This window comes from Alternaria infectoria (genome assembly GCF_024043175.1).
Source record: "Alternaria infectoria strain BMP 0036 chromosome Unknown scaffold_39, whole genome shotgun sequence".
In the NCBI taxonomy this organism is placed as follows: Eukaryota; Fungi; Ascomycota; class Dothideomycetes; order Pleosporales; family Pleosporaceae; genus Alternaria; species Alternaria infectoria.
In genome coordinates, this window is record NW_026250728.1 from 119747 (window position 1) to 133888 (window position 14142).

The 14142-nt window shown below is 54.0% G+C and overlaps 5 protein-coding genes across 5 annotated transcripts; 2 read left to right on the forward strand and 3 right to left on the reverse strand.

Annotated features, from left to right (window-relative positions):
- Nucleotides 1–471: 471 nt before the first annotated feature.
- Nucleotides 472–2700, reverse strand: J4E92_010610 (uncharacterized protein; the record flags this gene model as incomplete). The annotated part of the gene is made up of 7 exons (XM_051501947.1): nt 472–742; nt 808–883; nt 941–1282; nt 1332–2004; nt 2054–2088; nt 2139–2547; nt 2614–2700. 7 exons carry the CDS (start codon nt 2698–2700, stop codon nt 472–474), a joined length of 1893 nt encoding a protein of 630 aa, XP_051347849.1.
- Nucleotides 2701–4007: 1307 nt separating this feature from the next.
- On the forward strand, nt 4008–4298 carry J4E92_010611 (uncharacterized protein; the record flags this gene model as incomplete). The annotated part of the gene is made up of 2 exons (XM_051501948.1): nt 4008–4022; nt 4098–4298. 2 exons carry the CDS (start codon nt 4008–4010, stop codon nt 4296–4298), a joined length of 216 nt encoding a protein of 71 aa, XP_051347850.1.
- A 799-nt stretch (nt 4299–5097) lies between these two features.
- Nucleotides 5098–6087, forward strand: J4E92_010612 (uncharacterized protein; the record flags this gene model as incomplete). The annotated part of the gene is made up of 1 exon (XM_051501949.1): nt 5098–6087. One exon carries the CDS (start codon nt 5098–5100, stop codon nt 6085–6087), a length of 990 nt encoding a protein of 329 aa, XP_051347851.1.
- An 861-nt stretch (nt 6088–6948) lies between these two features.
- Nucleotides 6949–9337, reverse strand: J4E92_010613 (uncharacterized protein; the record flags this gene model as incomplete). Its single annotated transcript, XM_051501950.1, has 4 exons — nt 6949–7177; nt 7255–8690; nt 8743–9064; nt 9120–9337. 4 exons carry the CDS (start codon nt 9335–9337, stop codon nt 6949–6951), a joined length of 2205 nt encoding a protein of 734 aa, XP_051347852.1.
- Nucleotides 9338–11010: 1673 nt separating this feature from the next.
- J4E92_010614 (uncharacterized protein) lies at nt 11011–13702 on the reverse strand (the record flags this gene model as incomplete). Its single annotated transcript, XM_051501951.1, has 2 exons — nt 11011–11589; nt 11687–13702. 2 exons carry the CDS (start codon nt 13700–13702, stop codon nt 11011–11013), a joined length of 2595 nt encoding a protein of 864 aa, XP_051347853.1.
- Between the last annotated feature and the right edge of the window lie 440 nt (nt 13703–14142).

Here is a 14142-nt window from a genome sequence, read left to right on the forward strand (position 1 = left end):
CAGGCAGCTATCGGTTCTCCCAAGTCATGTTTTTGTTCTACCATCATTCATTATGCAACATCTCGGACATTGCCCATCAAGCCTCTTCTCTTATATCCCCCTCCCGGACGGTCCCGTAACGTCCTGACTGAGAGAAGGAGACATGCCCGTGTCATTTTCCTAGCATCCTCCGATGGAATCTGATGGAAGGAAGCACACCATCGTCTTCGGGGCCCAGGCTTCGCAATGGTGGGTACTCAAGATAGCAGCACGTGAGGGTCAGAAGAAGCTGCGTAGCTCCGGACGAAATTAGCGCCAAACGCGCCGCCTGCGTCATTGACCAGCCCTGGAGGGATGTGGGGCCGGGTGGCTGGGTACCGCATCATCAACATTCAGCCGACTACGCTACTACGCTTGTCCATTGCTTCATCATCTGCAACCGACTACCGTATCTTCCCTAACTTCATCAAGTTCATTCTGGTACAATCCATCTCAGTCGTCTTCATCTTCCTTCTTCCGCTGGCGGTTCAGCTCATCGATAACCTTCTTGCCACACGCCAAAACCTCCAGTGTCCGACTCTTGTTATCGTGGTCTCTTGTTTCCGGGACCAAGAAATATGTTGTTACGGCACCTGCTAGCATGAAAGCGCTCATTACTTGCAGAATATGTCCGAAATTCTTGCGTTCCCATTCAAAATCGCTTGTGGGTTCGGATTTGTCGGATTGGAATGCATATGCCAGAAAGACTTGCACCACCCAAGACCTATGGTGCGAGTTTTCGAAGTCAGTAAATGTCTCATATGCAGTGCTTCCGCGGTTTGTCCTCACCCGAGTTTGCCACTAGCCGCAGCTATGCCGTGACAGGTGCACCGGTACCTCGTAGGGAATATCTCGGCAGGGATAACTTGATGCACGAAATTAGTAGATGTTTCACAACAGGTCGCACACGGATATCACTTACTAAAAGTCGTCACATTCGGTCCCAGGTTGAAGGCGATGTGGCTGAGCACGTAAAGCACAATGAGTCCCGAGCGACTGCTGTCGAGTAGGTTGGTCCAAGCACTTCCGGTTACGATGAAGAGAACGAATAGAACCAAGAACCCCCAGAACTGAATCACTTTTGGCGAAGCATGCTTGACAATCTTGATCATTAGCAGGCCGCCGACAACTGTCCCTATGGAAACCATCACCAGGGTGTGTTTGCTATTATCACTCAACGTCTGGTAGACGGAAGATCTGCTGTTGTTGTGTCCCTGCCAGATGTGGCTGACAATTTCTGGTGAAGAGAGGCCCAACCCATAGACTGTCTCAAAGTTAGTGGTTTTACCGCAGTGGTCTGGCAGTGTACCTACACGCGAAATCGAGAAACAGCCAGGCCAACGACGTTCCTAGAAGGTACTGCCAGTTTTTCTCCGCTATAAAGAATTGTTTTGCGTCGGCCCACGAGGCAAGTGGAGGAACAAAATCCGGGTCGCCTGGAGGAAGCCGGCCGCGAGGCGCTGCGGCGGGACGAAGATGTACGTCACTGAGGCGGTGTCCGGAGTCACTATCGCTCTCAATCTCCTCGCCGGGTGCAATCACCGAAGCGTTGGTCGATTGCCTCGATACAGGCCTCGAAACTTCCTGTGTTGCAGCCAGATCTAGCAGCTCCCTCTCGCCATGTTCGGGGTCTGTTCCGGGCGCACCAAAGTAGTTCGCCGTATCTTCGAGGGTGCTTTTTGTGTTTTGCAAGATGTCCAGCGTATACCTCGGACTCTCTGGTATCGTGAATCGAAAGAGCAGAGCGATGAGAGCCGGCACAATGCCGATCCCAACTACGAGCCTCCAAAGTCGATCGATAGCTCGGAAGCACTCCAAGTCGGCAGGCTGACAAGACTGCGTGGCCTCCTTGATCCATGGCTTGTACGACTCCACTGCAGCAAGTGATAGAACATTGGCGAGCAGCTGTCCAACAGGTTGGGCGAAGAAAACCCAGCTCAACATTCGCGCACGATGTTTGCGAGGTGCGAACTCGGCAGTAATGACCTGAACCCACGATTAGCATCAGCACGGTCACGTTGGAAACAATACCTACAGCACTCAAAGGGTAGTCCGCCCCGATACCGATCCCTAGTTATCGTCAGTCTTACGATGCATTCGTACATCAATTCGCTTCTTACCCATGATCGCTCGCCAGGTGATCAGCCATCCTCCAATTGCCATGCTGTTCTTCTCCCCGTTCGAACTCATGAGCAGCAGCATTGTGCCAACGATGACGATTACCAGCTCAAGACCATACATTTTTCGTCGGCCCAATATGTCTGCCGCGAAGCCGAATCCTATCTGGCCGACCATTGTACCCGCTAGTGTGGAACACATCATGGCTGTCTTGACAGAGGACGGCACCGAGGGTATACCGCCTTCGTTGCGATTAGGCCAGTAGACATAACCGAGCATGGGGGTAACGACATTCAAAGCAAAAAGGCCGAACGAATCTGTTAGGAAGCCGATCCCAGCTACTACTACTACCCAGACTTGGAAGGGCGCTGAATCAATCGTCGCGAGAGTCCACCGTCGACGCCTTATCTCCTGTCCATCGGATTAGCGAGAGAAGATCGATCCTAGGACTACTACGAGTGGCAGAGGGAAACCTACCGGTATACCGCTCCCGCCTGTTGTTATGTCCGGCACCCCAACTTGATGGCCTCTCATTGGACGCATGATCCATTTACGGAGGCCCATTGTAGCGATAGGGGTGACAGAACTGTAACAGTATGGTAGTTGTACCTACGTGCGAGGGTTCCGGCAATAGTCAGTATGTAACGGGGTCTGTCGTGCAGAACCGCCGTGGGGCAGCATCTTTCATATTGTGAATGCGCAAAGCTTCAGCCTCCACCATGACACGGACTACCGAAGGCAGATTTCAGACAGCGTGCATAGCCCGATACCACAAGGCAAACCGGTCAACAGAAGAGGACGCATGCGAACTGGTGCTATTCGTGCGTTCTCAATCAGCGCATCCAATCTCGTTTGGTTCGCCGAAGTCAGGCTTGGTGGCGTTCATTGCCGCGATCCAAGCGTCCAGGCCTTCATCACTGGAATCCTTTGGAGTGTGTGGTTGCTGCTGATGTCTAAATCATGGTGCATTCTCCGGCTCCTCCCGTCTGCGATGCTTCCGAGGTCGTTCAGCTGCGAACGCTGCGATGAGTGGGCAACAGCATCTTGCTTTATGAAATCCGGTTCCTTGTGAGTTCGTGCAGGCTGCATCAAAACATGTTCCGAGATTCCAAGGGAAAGCCACGCGTGGCTGAATCGAGCCCTGGAGTTGGCTGGCCCGTCTGGTAGTCGACCATGGCCGTTCGCTCCCCCACGTGTTGATCTTCGCAACCTCATTGAACGCCAAAAGCTACTATGCCGAATTAGGCGTACCATTCTAATACCGCCACATGCACAAACACGAGCTGTCCGCCACCTTTGGATAAGCTCATGGCTGCCCTGGGCTGCCCTGATTGCTGCCGACAGTAGAAGGCTTCGACGAGTTTGCGTGCCTGAGCGGTAGCAGGATGTCAGCAGCGCCGTGAGCCACCCCCCAGATGCCGGAGCGGTCTACCTTAGGCTAGCTCTATCGGACGCGTGACGAAGAGACGACCGTAAGCTCAGGTGGTTCTTACTACACCTGCTTGTCCTTTTCATGGAAGCCTGATGCTTGGACGATGATTGTCCCTACTGTGCACCAACAGTTCTATAACGTATGAGCAGTCTTTACACAAACTCTGTTGCGCTTGAGCGCGGCGCAACCCTACGAATATGTCCTTTGGGTGCAGTCCGTCCGATGTTCTGAAATTGTTGGAGATTTCGACCCGTGTATATCTTGCGTTCAAAGGTATGGCGCCAGCTACCCCCCTCTGGTGGCAGTCATCAGGGACCACCTCGCTCATCATTGCCACTAGATGCCAACGAAAATTCGGAAGCGCAAGTCAGTGGGCTTGTTAAGGAATTCACCACATTCCATGGCTGTCTCAAAGAGCTGGGCGAGCTAATGAAACAATATGGCCAGCCGCTACGTGAGCGTTCATCTGTGTACTACATTTGCGGCATGCACTGACGCGAGATAACAACGCGCAGCATTCCCTGTCCAGGATTTCGAAGACACGCTGAAGAAGTGTGAAAAGACCCTGGAGCCATACGCTGAACATCTCGTCGATAAGAAGATGACCGTCAAGAAGTTCATCTTCACGATCAGATACATCGGGATGGAAAAGGAGATCGATGGGCTGAGGAAACAGATCAGCGGCCATTACCAAGCGCTGAACATGTGCATTTCCTTTCTGCAATTGTAAGCCTCTTTCGTACTCGAAACAACAGTCGCTGACCGTCGTTAGGCGGCTACATCTCGAGGCAACCAAGCAGACTCAGCGTCTTCTCGACGCTGCGCCGTCTCGTACAGTAAATCTAGGCGGCCGCGCTTACTCCACAAACACTCTTAGTGTTCCAAGCAACCGCGCACCACTGGCACTCGCGTCTTCCGACGAACACCCGTTGTTCAGCGAATGGAAAATCTTTGATCGATGGCTGCAAAGTGAGGACGAACGTGTTGCTCAAGAAGCGGGACTATCGCGGCCTCTTTCTCTGGGAGACACACCTGCTACGTTTTCTACTGGTGATGTTCAGACAGCTGCTGTACTATATCATCTGAGACGGCAGGTCGATGACGCGATTTTCATCGAGGAGAATCGCGCAAAGCGAGCTACGGCGGAGAAACGCTCACACTTGGTCCCAAGCGACGCGATGAAGCAGCAGGTCCGCAACATGCCACCAGCTCCATTGCGAACCTATACCCTCGAGACAGATCACTCCGGGAACTTCACCATGTTTGGCCAAGACAGCTTGAGTGACTCCACGGGCAGCAACCGCCCGACCTTGAGTCTACAGCCATCGTCTCAAGATTACTTTGGATCAGTCGATTGGTCGCAGTCGCCTAGACCGACATCGCTTGAGCCTAATAGGATACCTTTTAGTTCCACAGTTGCCTGTAGCGAAAGCTCTTCGCCCGCATCACCGTCGTCAACGGGTACTGCCTCAGAGAAGCCCTTATCTCCCACTTTGCGGCGCAGTCTCTCGCGCACATCCCTGGCAACCATGGCATTAGGAGACGCTGCACTCGACTGGAAGCGAATATGTCGCAACGTTCAGGTCGAACGAAAGTCTCTGAAGTACGGATCCGAAAATCACGAGTGCGAGGTTCGGTGGCGATATCGAGAAGATACTGGCATCTCGCTGCGAACAGTCTATCACTCTAGCCAAGACGGGAAGCTTCGAACATGGACTGAACAGCACTTTCCTGCTACCGGGCCAGCGATACCCTTGACTACCACGTATGTTGACGGTGCAGTGTCTGTCGATTTTCCGCGCAGCTCGTTCGGGAAACTCAACAAGCAGTATGTTGACATCAAGTACACGTTCATTGGCCACGAATCAGCAAACAGATTCCAGACCTTGTTGTACACCAACAACGGTGCCGACTCTGCTAATCTCGAATTTGATCGACCCATATCGAGCATATCCTCGGATCACAATCCGACTGAATGTCGTGGAAGAAATTTGCGGCTGTGGCGGCGTACCGAGACGCATCTAGCGGATGGTGGGCTCGTTACGTCTGAGGTCTTGATCCTGCTGTTTTACACGAGCGCATTGGAAGAGGATGGGCACTGGGTCGAGGAGCCGCACTACGCATTCGAATGGCTCACGGAGTCGGTCTATAAGAAAGACAGTGACAAGCTTACGCTTCTCTTCTCAAAAGACGCACCGCGTTGGGCGACTGATAAGCTTTTCAAACGCCGCAAGTCATCCACACAGACGGATTCCGAAGCAGCGAATCCGTCTCGCAAGAAACGCAACGACTCTATGGAAATGCTACGGTTTTCTCGATCAGACAGCGTTACTTCAGGGTCGTTGAGCGGCTCGCCGATTCCTTTGAAAAATATATCGGGTGGTGGTGGTTTCTCGAGGGCTGCTAATCTGAACCGGTTTGGGTATTCGGCGTTAGAGATCAAGTTCCAGAGCAGGAAGGACAGGATGGCGTTCTTAGACATCTGGAAACAGTACGTCAAGCCGCTGAGTGTGTCCTGAAGATTGCAATGGGCAGATAGAAAGTACAGGGCGCATTGTACTGTACCGTGGTTTTATGCACAGATATCCGGAAGTCCGACCTTCCAAGCAGACGGACTGTTGAAGATTAATATTTGGAACAAGAGGTGTGCGATGAGAAAGGCTCCAAAGTGAATGTAGTCGTCTTGTCAAGCACAGACAGGGCATACTGGTTGCTGTAAAGCATCACGAAATCTAATTGAGACGAACATCGCTTTGTAATGCTAGTAGCGACAATCACAAAGTTTACAAAACTGCCTCGTTATTGAAGAAGTGTGCACGGCTTCGATCGAAAACACCTGATTGCGGGCACCACGGATGCGCATGACACGTCGTCCGCACGGACTTTGCGCTTATCCAACTCGGGTGCTGCACATGTATTACGTATCGGTCTATGATGTACTCAGCGATGACACGTTGGGAAATGCAATGAGGCATTGTCCGCGGAATGAAACCTACATGGGATCGTAGCAGGACTTATAAGCGAGTCCGACTCATTGTTGAGGGCGAAGGGTTGGAAGGCGAGGGCCTGGATCCTGTGGGCGGCACATTTCATTTTACCCGCATCAAGTTGTTCTCGCATGTACGTATACGAGAAGGCGTTCCGATGAAAGATGTACCCCTCATATTTGAAGCAGTCATGATCTGATTGGGAGTTGGGGCGAGAGCTAGATAATTACAAAAAGCCACCTTTCATCACGCTTATCACAGCTTGGAACCATGACGGAAGCACCTCAGAGCTGGAAACAGCTTGTAGTAGAACTTTTGAATAATGAGAACCATGAACAGTAATGACGGAATGTTGCGCGATCAACAGTATGTAGACATCCATGTAGAAGTAAATCAAATACAGGTCTTGTTGGCAGCCATTTTGCCGAACTCATCCACATTCAGGACAGCACCTTCTGCATCGTATTCAATCCTGACCTGCTGGTTGCTCGAGACAGAGGGATCGCCTACAAGGTAGTTGAGCGGTTCGAACCTCATGGCCGAATGAGCAGAGCTGAACATAGTATTGGGCAAGTCGCCGGTGTGCGGAAGATGGTGCATGCCGAGGTTGAACCAAAGCACTCTGTGTTCTGTTAGTAGTTGATATATTACGGGGTGCAGTATCAACAATAGATGGAGAAAGGAGGTGGGTTTACGAACAAATCTTCTTGATCCAGACTCTCGTCGTCAAAGAAAGTCTCAAAATTGACAAGCGGATCGTCCTTGGAGAACTGGTTATTGGCATCCGCAGCTCTTGGCTCAGTGTCCTTTTGCTGTGTGACATAGAAGTCGTGAGTCACAAAGGCACCTGTCTTGCCAGTGTTTGTCGAGTTCGTTTGTGTAAGGTGGATGGTGCCGGCAGATCTTTTGATTCTGTAACCTGGGTACTCGCCATACGGGTTCGGTGTGTCCCTATTGACAATGGCGTACAACACGTTATCGTTCTCGGCCCAATTGATCATGGACTGGCTCTCGTCGGCTACCCAAGATCGCTCAGCCTTGAATGTATTGTATACGCGACCCTGGCTCCAAGGATACGCTGTCGAAGTCGGCACAAACTGTAGTTTTTGTACACTGTTCTTCCTGCCGTTGATGTCAAGGTCGACCTTGAAAGTGAGGGTGTGGTCGTGCGAGCTACCCGAAAGGAAGTCGTGTATATGGAAGCCGTACTCAGGCTGATCCTCCCAGTAAGCAGCGGCAATGTATCCAGAAAAGCGTGAAGAAACCTCGATACCGCCATCGTAGAAGAAGCTGTAGTCGATGAGGAAGTCGTAGTTGCCTACTGTGGCTACCGTGCGCATGACGAACTGGATGTTCTTTGCTACGCTAGTGTGTGGCGCGGATGGTGAAAAGGAATGGCGACGGATTGGGTAGCCCGCGTCGAATTCGAACAAACATATAGCGTCGGCTTGCGTCTTGACCGTGTCGCCTTCTGTCCATGTTGCAGGCAGGTATGTAGCATGACTAGGGCAGTCATAGCCTCTGACAAGAGGCTGCAAGGTCGATCCCATACCACTCGTGGTATCGAAGAAGGTCGCTTGTGATTGGAAAGGGTCGGAGCCGGAGTATGATGTCAGAGCCTCCTGCAAGGACAACTCGTAAATGATGCGTCTGCCTTTGTATTTGATGTCAAACAACGACAGGCCAAGGTCCTGAGAGACGGCATGATAGAGGGTGAAGTCCATCCAGGATATATATCCCTCTTCCGTATCGATCTTGAATCGCTGGTCGCCCTGGGCGACAGAAGCCGGCGGCGGTAGGTTGTCCAAAGGCATGGGCGTTCCCTGCCTGTCGGTAGACGTCCAGTTTCCCAGTACGTTTGGTGGTGGCGTCTCATAGTCGGGAGCGTTAATTGCGGCACGGAACTCTTCTGTGCTGGCATAAAATTTGCCATACGAGTACCAACCGACAGCTTTCCAGGTATCCGAGATTGGTCCGGTCAAGTCAAATTTCACAGCGAATCCGAGTGGCTCGACGGTAACACTGCTGAGATTGGTGCCAGGGTCCGCAAATGCTCCTGCCCAGGAGATGGTTCGGCCCTCTTCATCCCAGAACGGGCTTCCAAATCTAAGACCAATGCTACCAGTAAGAAAAGTCTGCATGCATGTAAGCCTTTGTTGTTGTATGTTGTGGCTGGCTTCCACTCACAGTGTTGAACAATTGCATTGAGATATCCTCAGTCTCTGTCGCGAACCTCGTAAAGAAACTCGTCGCGTCGCTGGGTGAATACATGGGATGCATTTGTGTTCGACCTGGTTGGGAGTTTTGGAACGGGAAAGTCAACGGTTCGACCGCAGTCGCATTGGTTGCTGGCAATGGTCCCACCATGTACTCTTGCCAGTGCTTGTCTGTCGAGTTGGTGGTACCGCTTTGAACAGTAGCTCGCGCATAGCGCTTTGGAGCCGTAGCATTGCTGTCAAGGAAGGGAAGAGTATCCGTCTTGTTGGGATGAAGAAGAGCGAGCTGTACTCTGATATCGCATTAGTGTCCGGCGAGTGAGAGGTGTCTAACAATGGTCGACTTACACGTAACTATCACGGCTAGATCCTTGGTTGCCAGTCAAGCTCATTCGCTCTTGGAGAAGTTCATTGACACTAGCAGCTTCCTCCTCGGAAAGGGTCTTCCACGGGTTTTCATGCGGTGCACTCACTGTGGGCTGGCGGTCGTTGATCGTGTTATCCTGCGCTGTGGAGAAGGTGACCAAGACGGCAGCACCAAGCGTTAAAGAAGAAGTCCACTTCATATTGAGCAGGACGAAATGGAACGAGCGTGCCGTTTCCGACGTGCAGACCTCTGCAGATTATATGCCCGTCTACTGGCCCATGCCTTTGTGGTAACACGGTAGGTCTAGGGGCGTTCGTGCTGTCATCGTGCGTGCGCATCCCCGTGGCTGGCTCGCGTCCTTAGCGACGAGAAGCTATGCCTCAGACATCGGTTTGTTGAGCAGCCTCAAAAAATAACATCACACTGTTGCTTTGCCGCACGCGGTAGGCAAGAAAGGAAGTGATCAGCGCCAGGGTCGCTTTCTGCATGTTGTGCAAGGGAGATTCAGCTCCACATCCGAACGTCACGGACGGAGGCGCCTCCTTTACATGATGCAGCTGCAGAAACGATTCTCGCGACAAGAAACACGAGTGGAGACGCAGAATCGGGAAAAAACATGTTGCTCGAGCGTAAAGGTGTGCCCGGAATGTGGTAGAAGTGTCGCGCACGACTGGTAGCTCAGGGGCGGAGCCTGCCTTCCGGAAGCTTGGTACGGTAAGGTACCCCGCAGAAACAATACCGGGCAGAAGTAATTAAGCAAACAAGCTTTTTCTGGCTACCTGTCGGTTCCAAGATTTGGTCGCCGATGCTACCTACCTAGATGCGTGATACATGCTTCTGGAATGCTGGAAATAGAACAGCCTGCGTTGCCTCACACCCCCGTTAGTGGACTGCAGTCTTCACGTGTCCTGCCCTTCGCCACGCTACACCGTTCCAAATCCAAACCTCTCGTCATCGCCTTCGGTTGTCTGGCCTCTGCTTCTCTCCTCCACTCTGCGTTTTGCGGTCCTGGTCCCACTTGCTCCTTCTCTCCGCAAGTCCTGGCTTGTCTTTCTTGACTCCTTGTATCTGGTGCTCCAGGACTTTCCCCATCACAACCAACATGTTCATAGCCGACTTCATGGCTATGAACATTTTGGAGCTCCGCTCTGGTGTCATGACCATGTATACCTTTGCGTCTGTTGCTAGAAATTCTTCCAAAACTAGGAGATCGGAATGAGCGGGGTTGCGAAGAGCAGCTTTGAAAGCGATCTGGTGGACTTTCCGGGCGGCTATATATTAGTTCGACATTATTCAATACGCCTATCTGGGCAACGTTGTGATGTTGCTGTTATTTCAAGCGTATATTCCCGGTCACGGTGCAATGGGAGCGAGAACATGCGCTTTCGTTTGTATAGATCCATTTCTCATATTCTCGTCACCTTTCATCAGTCCCAGCACGCGATAATCAAAATCACCAGTCCGTCGTCCGTGCGTTCGTTTGCGATTGCAAAAGGACGAATCAAACTTGAGCACAACGCCGAAGCAGAAGGCGTATTCCAGAAGCCAAAGCGATACGCAATACGAAATGTACAACGCTAAACGACCATGGTATATCTGAGCTTTTCTGCACAATCATAAACAAACAGTCCCAAGTCCACATACAATAATTTGCAAAGCAAAAACACGCTGTTCCTGACGCTGCCACAGCATGTGCATAGCTGAGCGAAGGAAGCACGGAGGAAATGGCTAAGAGACGTAAGACCAGCCAAGCGCATGTACACGATGACAAACAAGGCGCGAACGAGGAACACAACACAGGGTGTGCCGTGGGATCGATCGCAATATACCACCGCTGCAATTGCAACTGCTTTGTTTCCATGTGTTTCAATCTTACTTCTTCTTCTTGACAGAATCCTTGCGAGCGGTGGTACCAGCAGCCCATCTGAAGAACGGTGATGGGGCGGGCTTCTTGCGGGAAGAACTCCCAGAGCTGCCACTACCGCTAGGCATGACAACAACTGCAGGTGGGGGTGGTAGCGGACCGCCAGCAGAATGCCCAGGAGGTGGCGGTGGTGGTGGTGGAGGAGCCATTGCTCCCGCAGGCAAGCCGACTGGAGGAGGTGGGAGTTGCACAATGTGTGCATGTGACAGAGATTCTCGCTTCCGGCTCTTGTCCCTCTTGCCCTTTCCCTTAAGTGGAAGATGGCTTGACATGAACATTTGAGCATCCGGTGGAGGGGGCGGTGGCGGAGGAAATGCCTCCTTAGGCGGCTCGGGCGGAGGTGGTGGAGGCTCAGGCATTGGCCACATGTGCATGGTGATGGCCCAGTCGGGTTGAATCATGGTTTCCCAAACCTGGGGCAGGATGATCTCGCCATCAGGTCCGACGAGGTCGTAGTGGCCTTCATGCACATGAGGACCAATCACATCGACATGCAGGAAAGCTTGTTTGATCAATTCTTCCATACCCTGATAGAATGTTAGCATTGGACTTGAACTCGTTGTTGGTGGGACATGCCTTCCAAGTCTTGCATAGTTCCCACGGAAAGCTAAACTTGCGGCCAACGGCGTCCTTGAACTTGATCGGGGCCTTTGGAGCATCGGAGGGCTTCAGCTTCGCAGCTTCTTCTTCCGCGGCCTTCTTTCCCTTTTCAAGCTCATCTGCAGCAGCCTTTGCCTCTGCCAAAGCCTTCTCATGGGCCTTCTTGGTCTCTTCGGCTTCCGCGGCCGCCTTCTTCTCGGCCTCCTCGCGTGCCTTTTGCGCTGCTTCGAGCAGTGACTTTGCCTTTTCCGCAGCGGCTTTCTTCTCTTCGGCAATCTTGGTGGCCTCTGCATCTGCGGCTGCCTTCTCGGCTGCACGAGCCGCGTCCGCGGCCGCCTCACGCTTGAGTTGCTCGTCTTTCTGGGCAAGGATAAGGCTCTCGAGCTTGGCGAGCTTATCCTCGTCGCCCCTCTTCTTTGCCTCGGCAGCTTCCTGTGCAGCCTTCTCAGCCGCCTCTTTCTTTGCCTTCTCCTTCTCTATTTTGGCTTCTTGCTGAGAGATGAGCAGGTTCTCAAGGCGATCAAATTTGGCCAGCTCGGCGTCTCTTCTCGCCTTCTCGGCTGCCTTTCTCTCTTCCTCCTCTTTGCCTAGCAAGAGCTTCTCAAGCTTAGAGAGCATGCCCTCTTCTTTTGGGTCGGGTTGCGGAGATTGTTGAGGCGGTGGCGGAGGCATCATGGCCATGGGGTGCATCTGTTGCATGAGCTGCTGGTGCATGGGCTGCTGCATGAGTTGCTGCTGCATCTGTTGTTGCTGCATTGGCTGTTGCATTGGCTGCTGCATTGGCTGGAGCTGCATCTGCATAGCCGGAGTTTGAGGGGGCTGGGGTTGTGGGGGTGGTGGGGGTGGAGCAGGCGCGGCGGGCGGATGGTGTTCTTCTTCGGGCTGGGGCTTCGGGGTAGGGCGCTTCGAGGGAGGGTGCTGCGGCGGAGGGGAGGGATGCTGTGCATGTCCATAAGGCGGATACATGTGAGGCGGCATGCCATACGGTGGGGCGCCGTATGGTGGGTAGTAGCCCATTGGCGAATAAGGCATCATGTCCCCCGGGGGCGCTGGCGGCATGGAGTTGCGATGGCCTCTGCGTGGCGGACGCGAGTCCTGATGGCGCGAGTCCTGGTATTCGGGAAAGTAGCCGGCTCGCGGATCTGCAGCCGAAGGGGGGCCCTGGGTAAAGGGATTCTGTCCATTGGGCGCAAAGGGATTCTGAGCATAGGCGGCGTGTGTGTCGTGGCCAAACGGAACCAGCTGGCCCGCAGGCGACTGGGTGCCGCCGCCGGGGAAGGCATATGGGAAGCGTGGATCCGACATCAAGCTTGGGGCGTAGCCGTTGGGGGCATGCTGGGGAATGTGGCCCCAGCCAGCACTGGGATGGCCGGGAGGGTGGCCAGGGCGGGCCGACGGGGCGTATGGGTAGTCGTCGTCGTCATCCTCGCCGTCGAGAGGGTCCTGGTGGTGGACGGATTGGGGCCTTGGCCTCCGCGGCCTGCGTGCGCGCTCCAGCTTGCTGCGGCTGCGGCTGCGGCTGTGGCTCGGGAGGCGCGAGGGAGGGTCTGGTACGGGGGCTGCGTGGCGCGAAGAGGCTCGGTCGCGGTGCGAGGGCTTGGGTCGAGGTGCTCGCGGGGGGGCTACAGCAGGTGGGGGGATCGCGTGGTGCGGCGCAGGCTGACGGTGGACAAGGCGAGGGCGCGAGGCAGAGTCGGAAGGGTTGATCTCGTCGATGTAGTCCCACGAGCCCTCGTCCTCTTCGTTGTCGTCTGTGTCGTCCTCTGGGATGTCGTCGTCGCTCTGCTCCTCCTCGGCGTCTTCGTCGGTCGCGTCCGAGGTGCTGTACTCGTCCTCGCTGGCCGAGACTACCTGGATGCCGGCCGAGTCGTCGTCGGTGAAGTCGTCGTCGTCGTCTTCGAAGGCGCCCGTGTGGTTGTTGACAGTGATTCCCTTCCGGAGTCTGATGGCCACGTTAGTGTCGCCCTTGACATGATAGCGGCGCGACGCAGCCTGGGGCAGGGCGCGACCGTGGGGCAGATGGGCTAGGACTAACGGCATGACCTTGTCCGGGCGGCGGGGTGCGGGCGATGGGATGGATGGGATGGGAGGGGAGGGGATGGGATGCAATGCAACGGCCAAGGTGGAGCAGTCGAGGGGCTGCGAAGTGCGGGCGCGAGGGCCAGAAGCGCTGCACTACAACAGTCTGTACAGTTACAGCAACGACACACACTGGGTGCGACCGGCAGACGGCGGTCGTGCGGGACAGTCGCTGTCTTGGGGCGGGCAGGAGAGCAAAGAGCGCTGGGCGGCTGAGCGGGTGAAGCGAGTCCAGCACTGCAGTTGGGTTGGGCCGCTGCCGTTGTGCTAGCGCGTCCACCTGGCCAACACGGAAAAGGCGATGCTGCCCCAACTCTCCAACTCTGATGCAGATGTCGGGCAAAGCTGTGTGCCGACGCGTGCATGGTCTGGCGACGGGCCGTGGATGTAGCCGTGGGCAG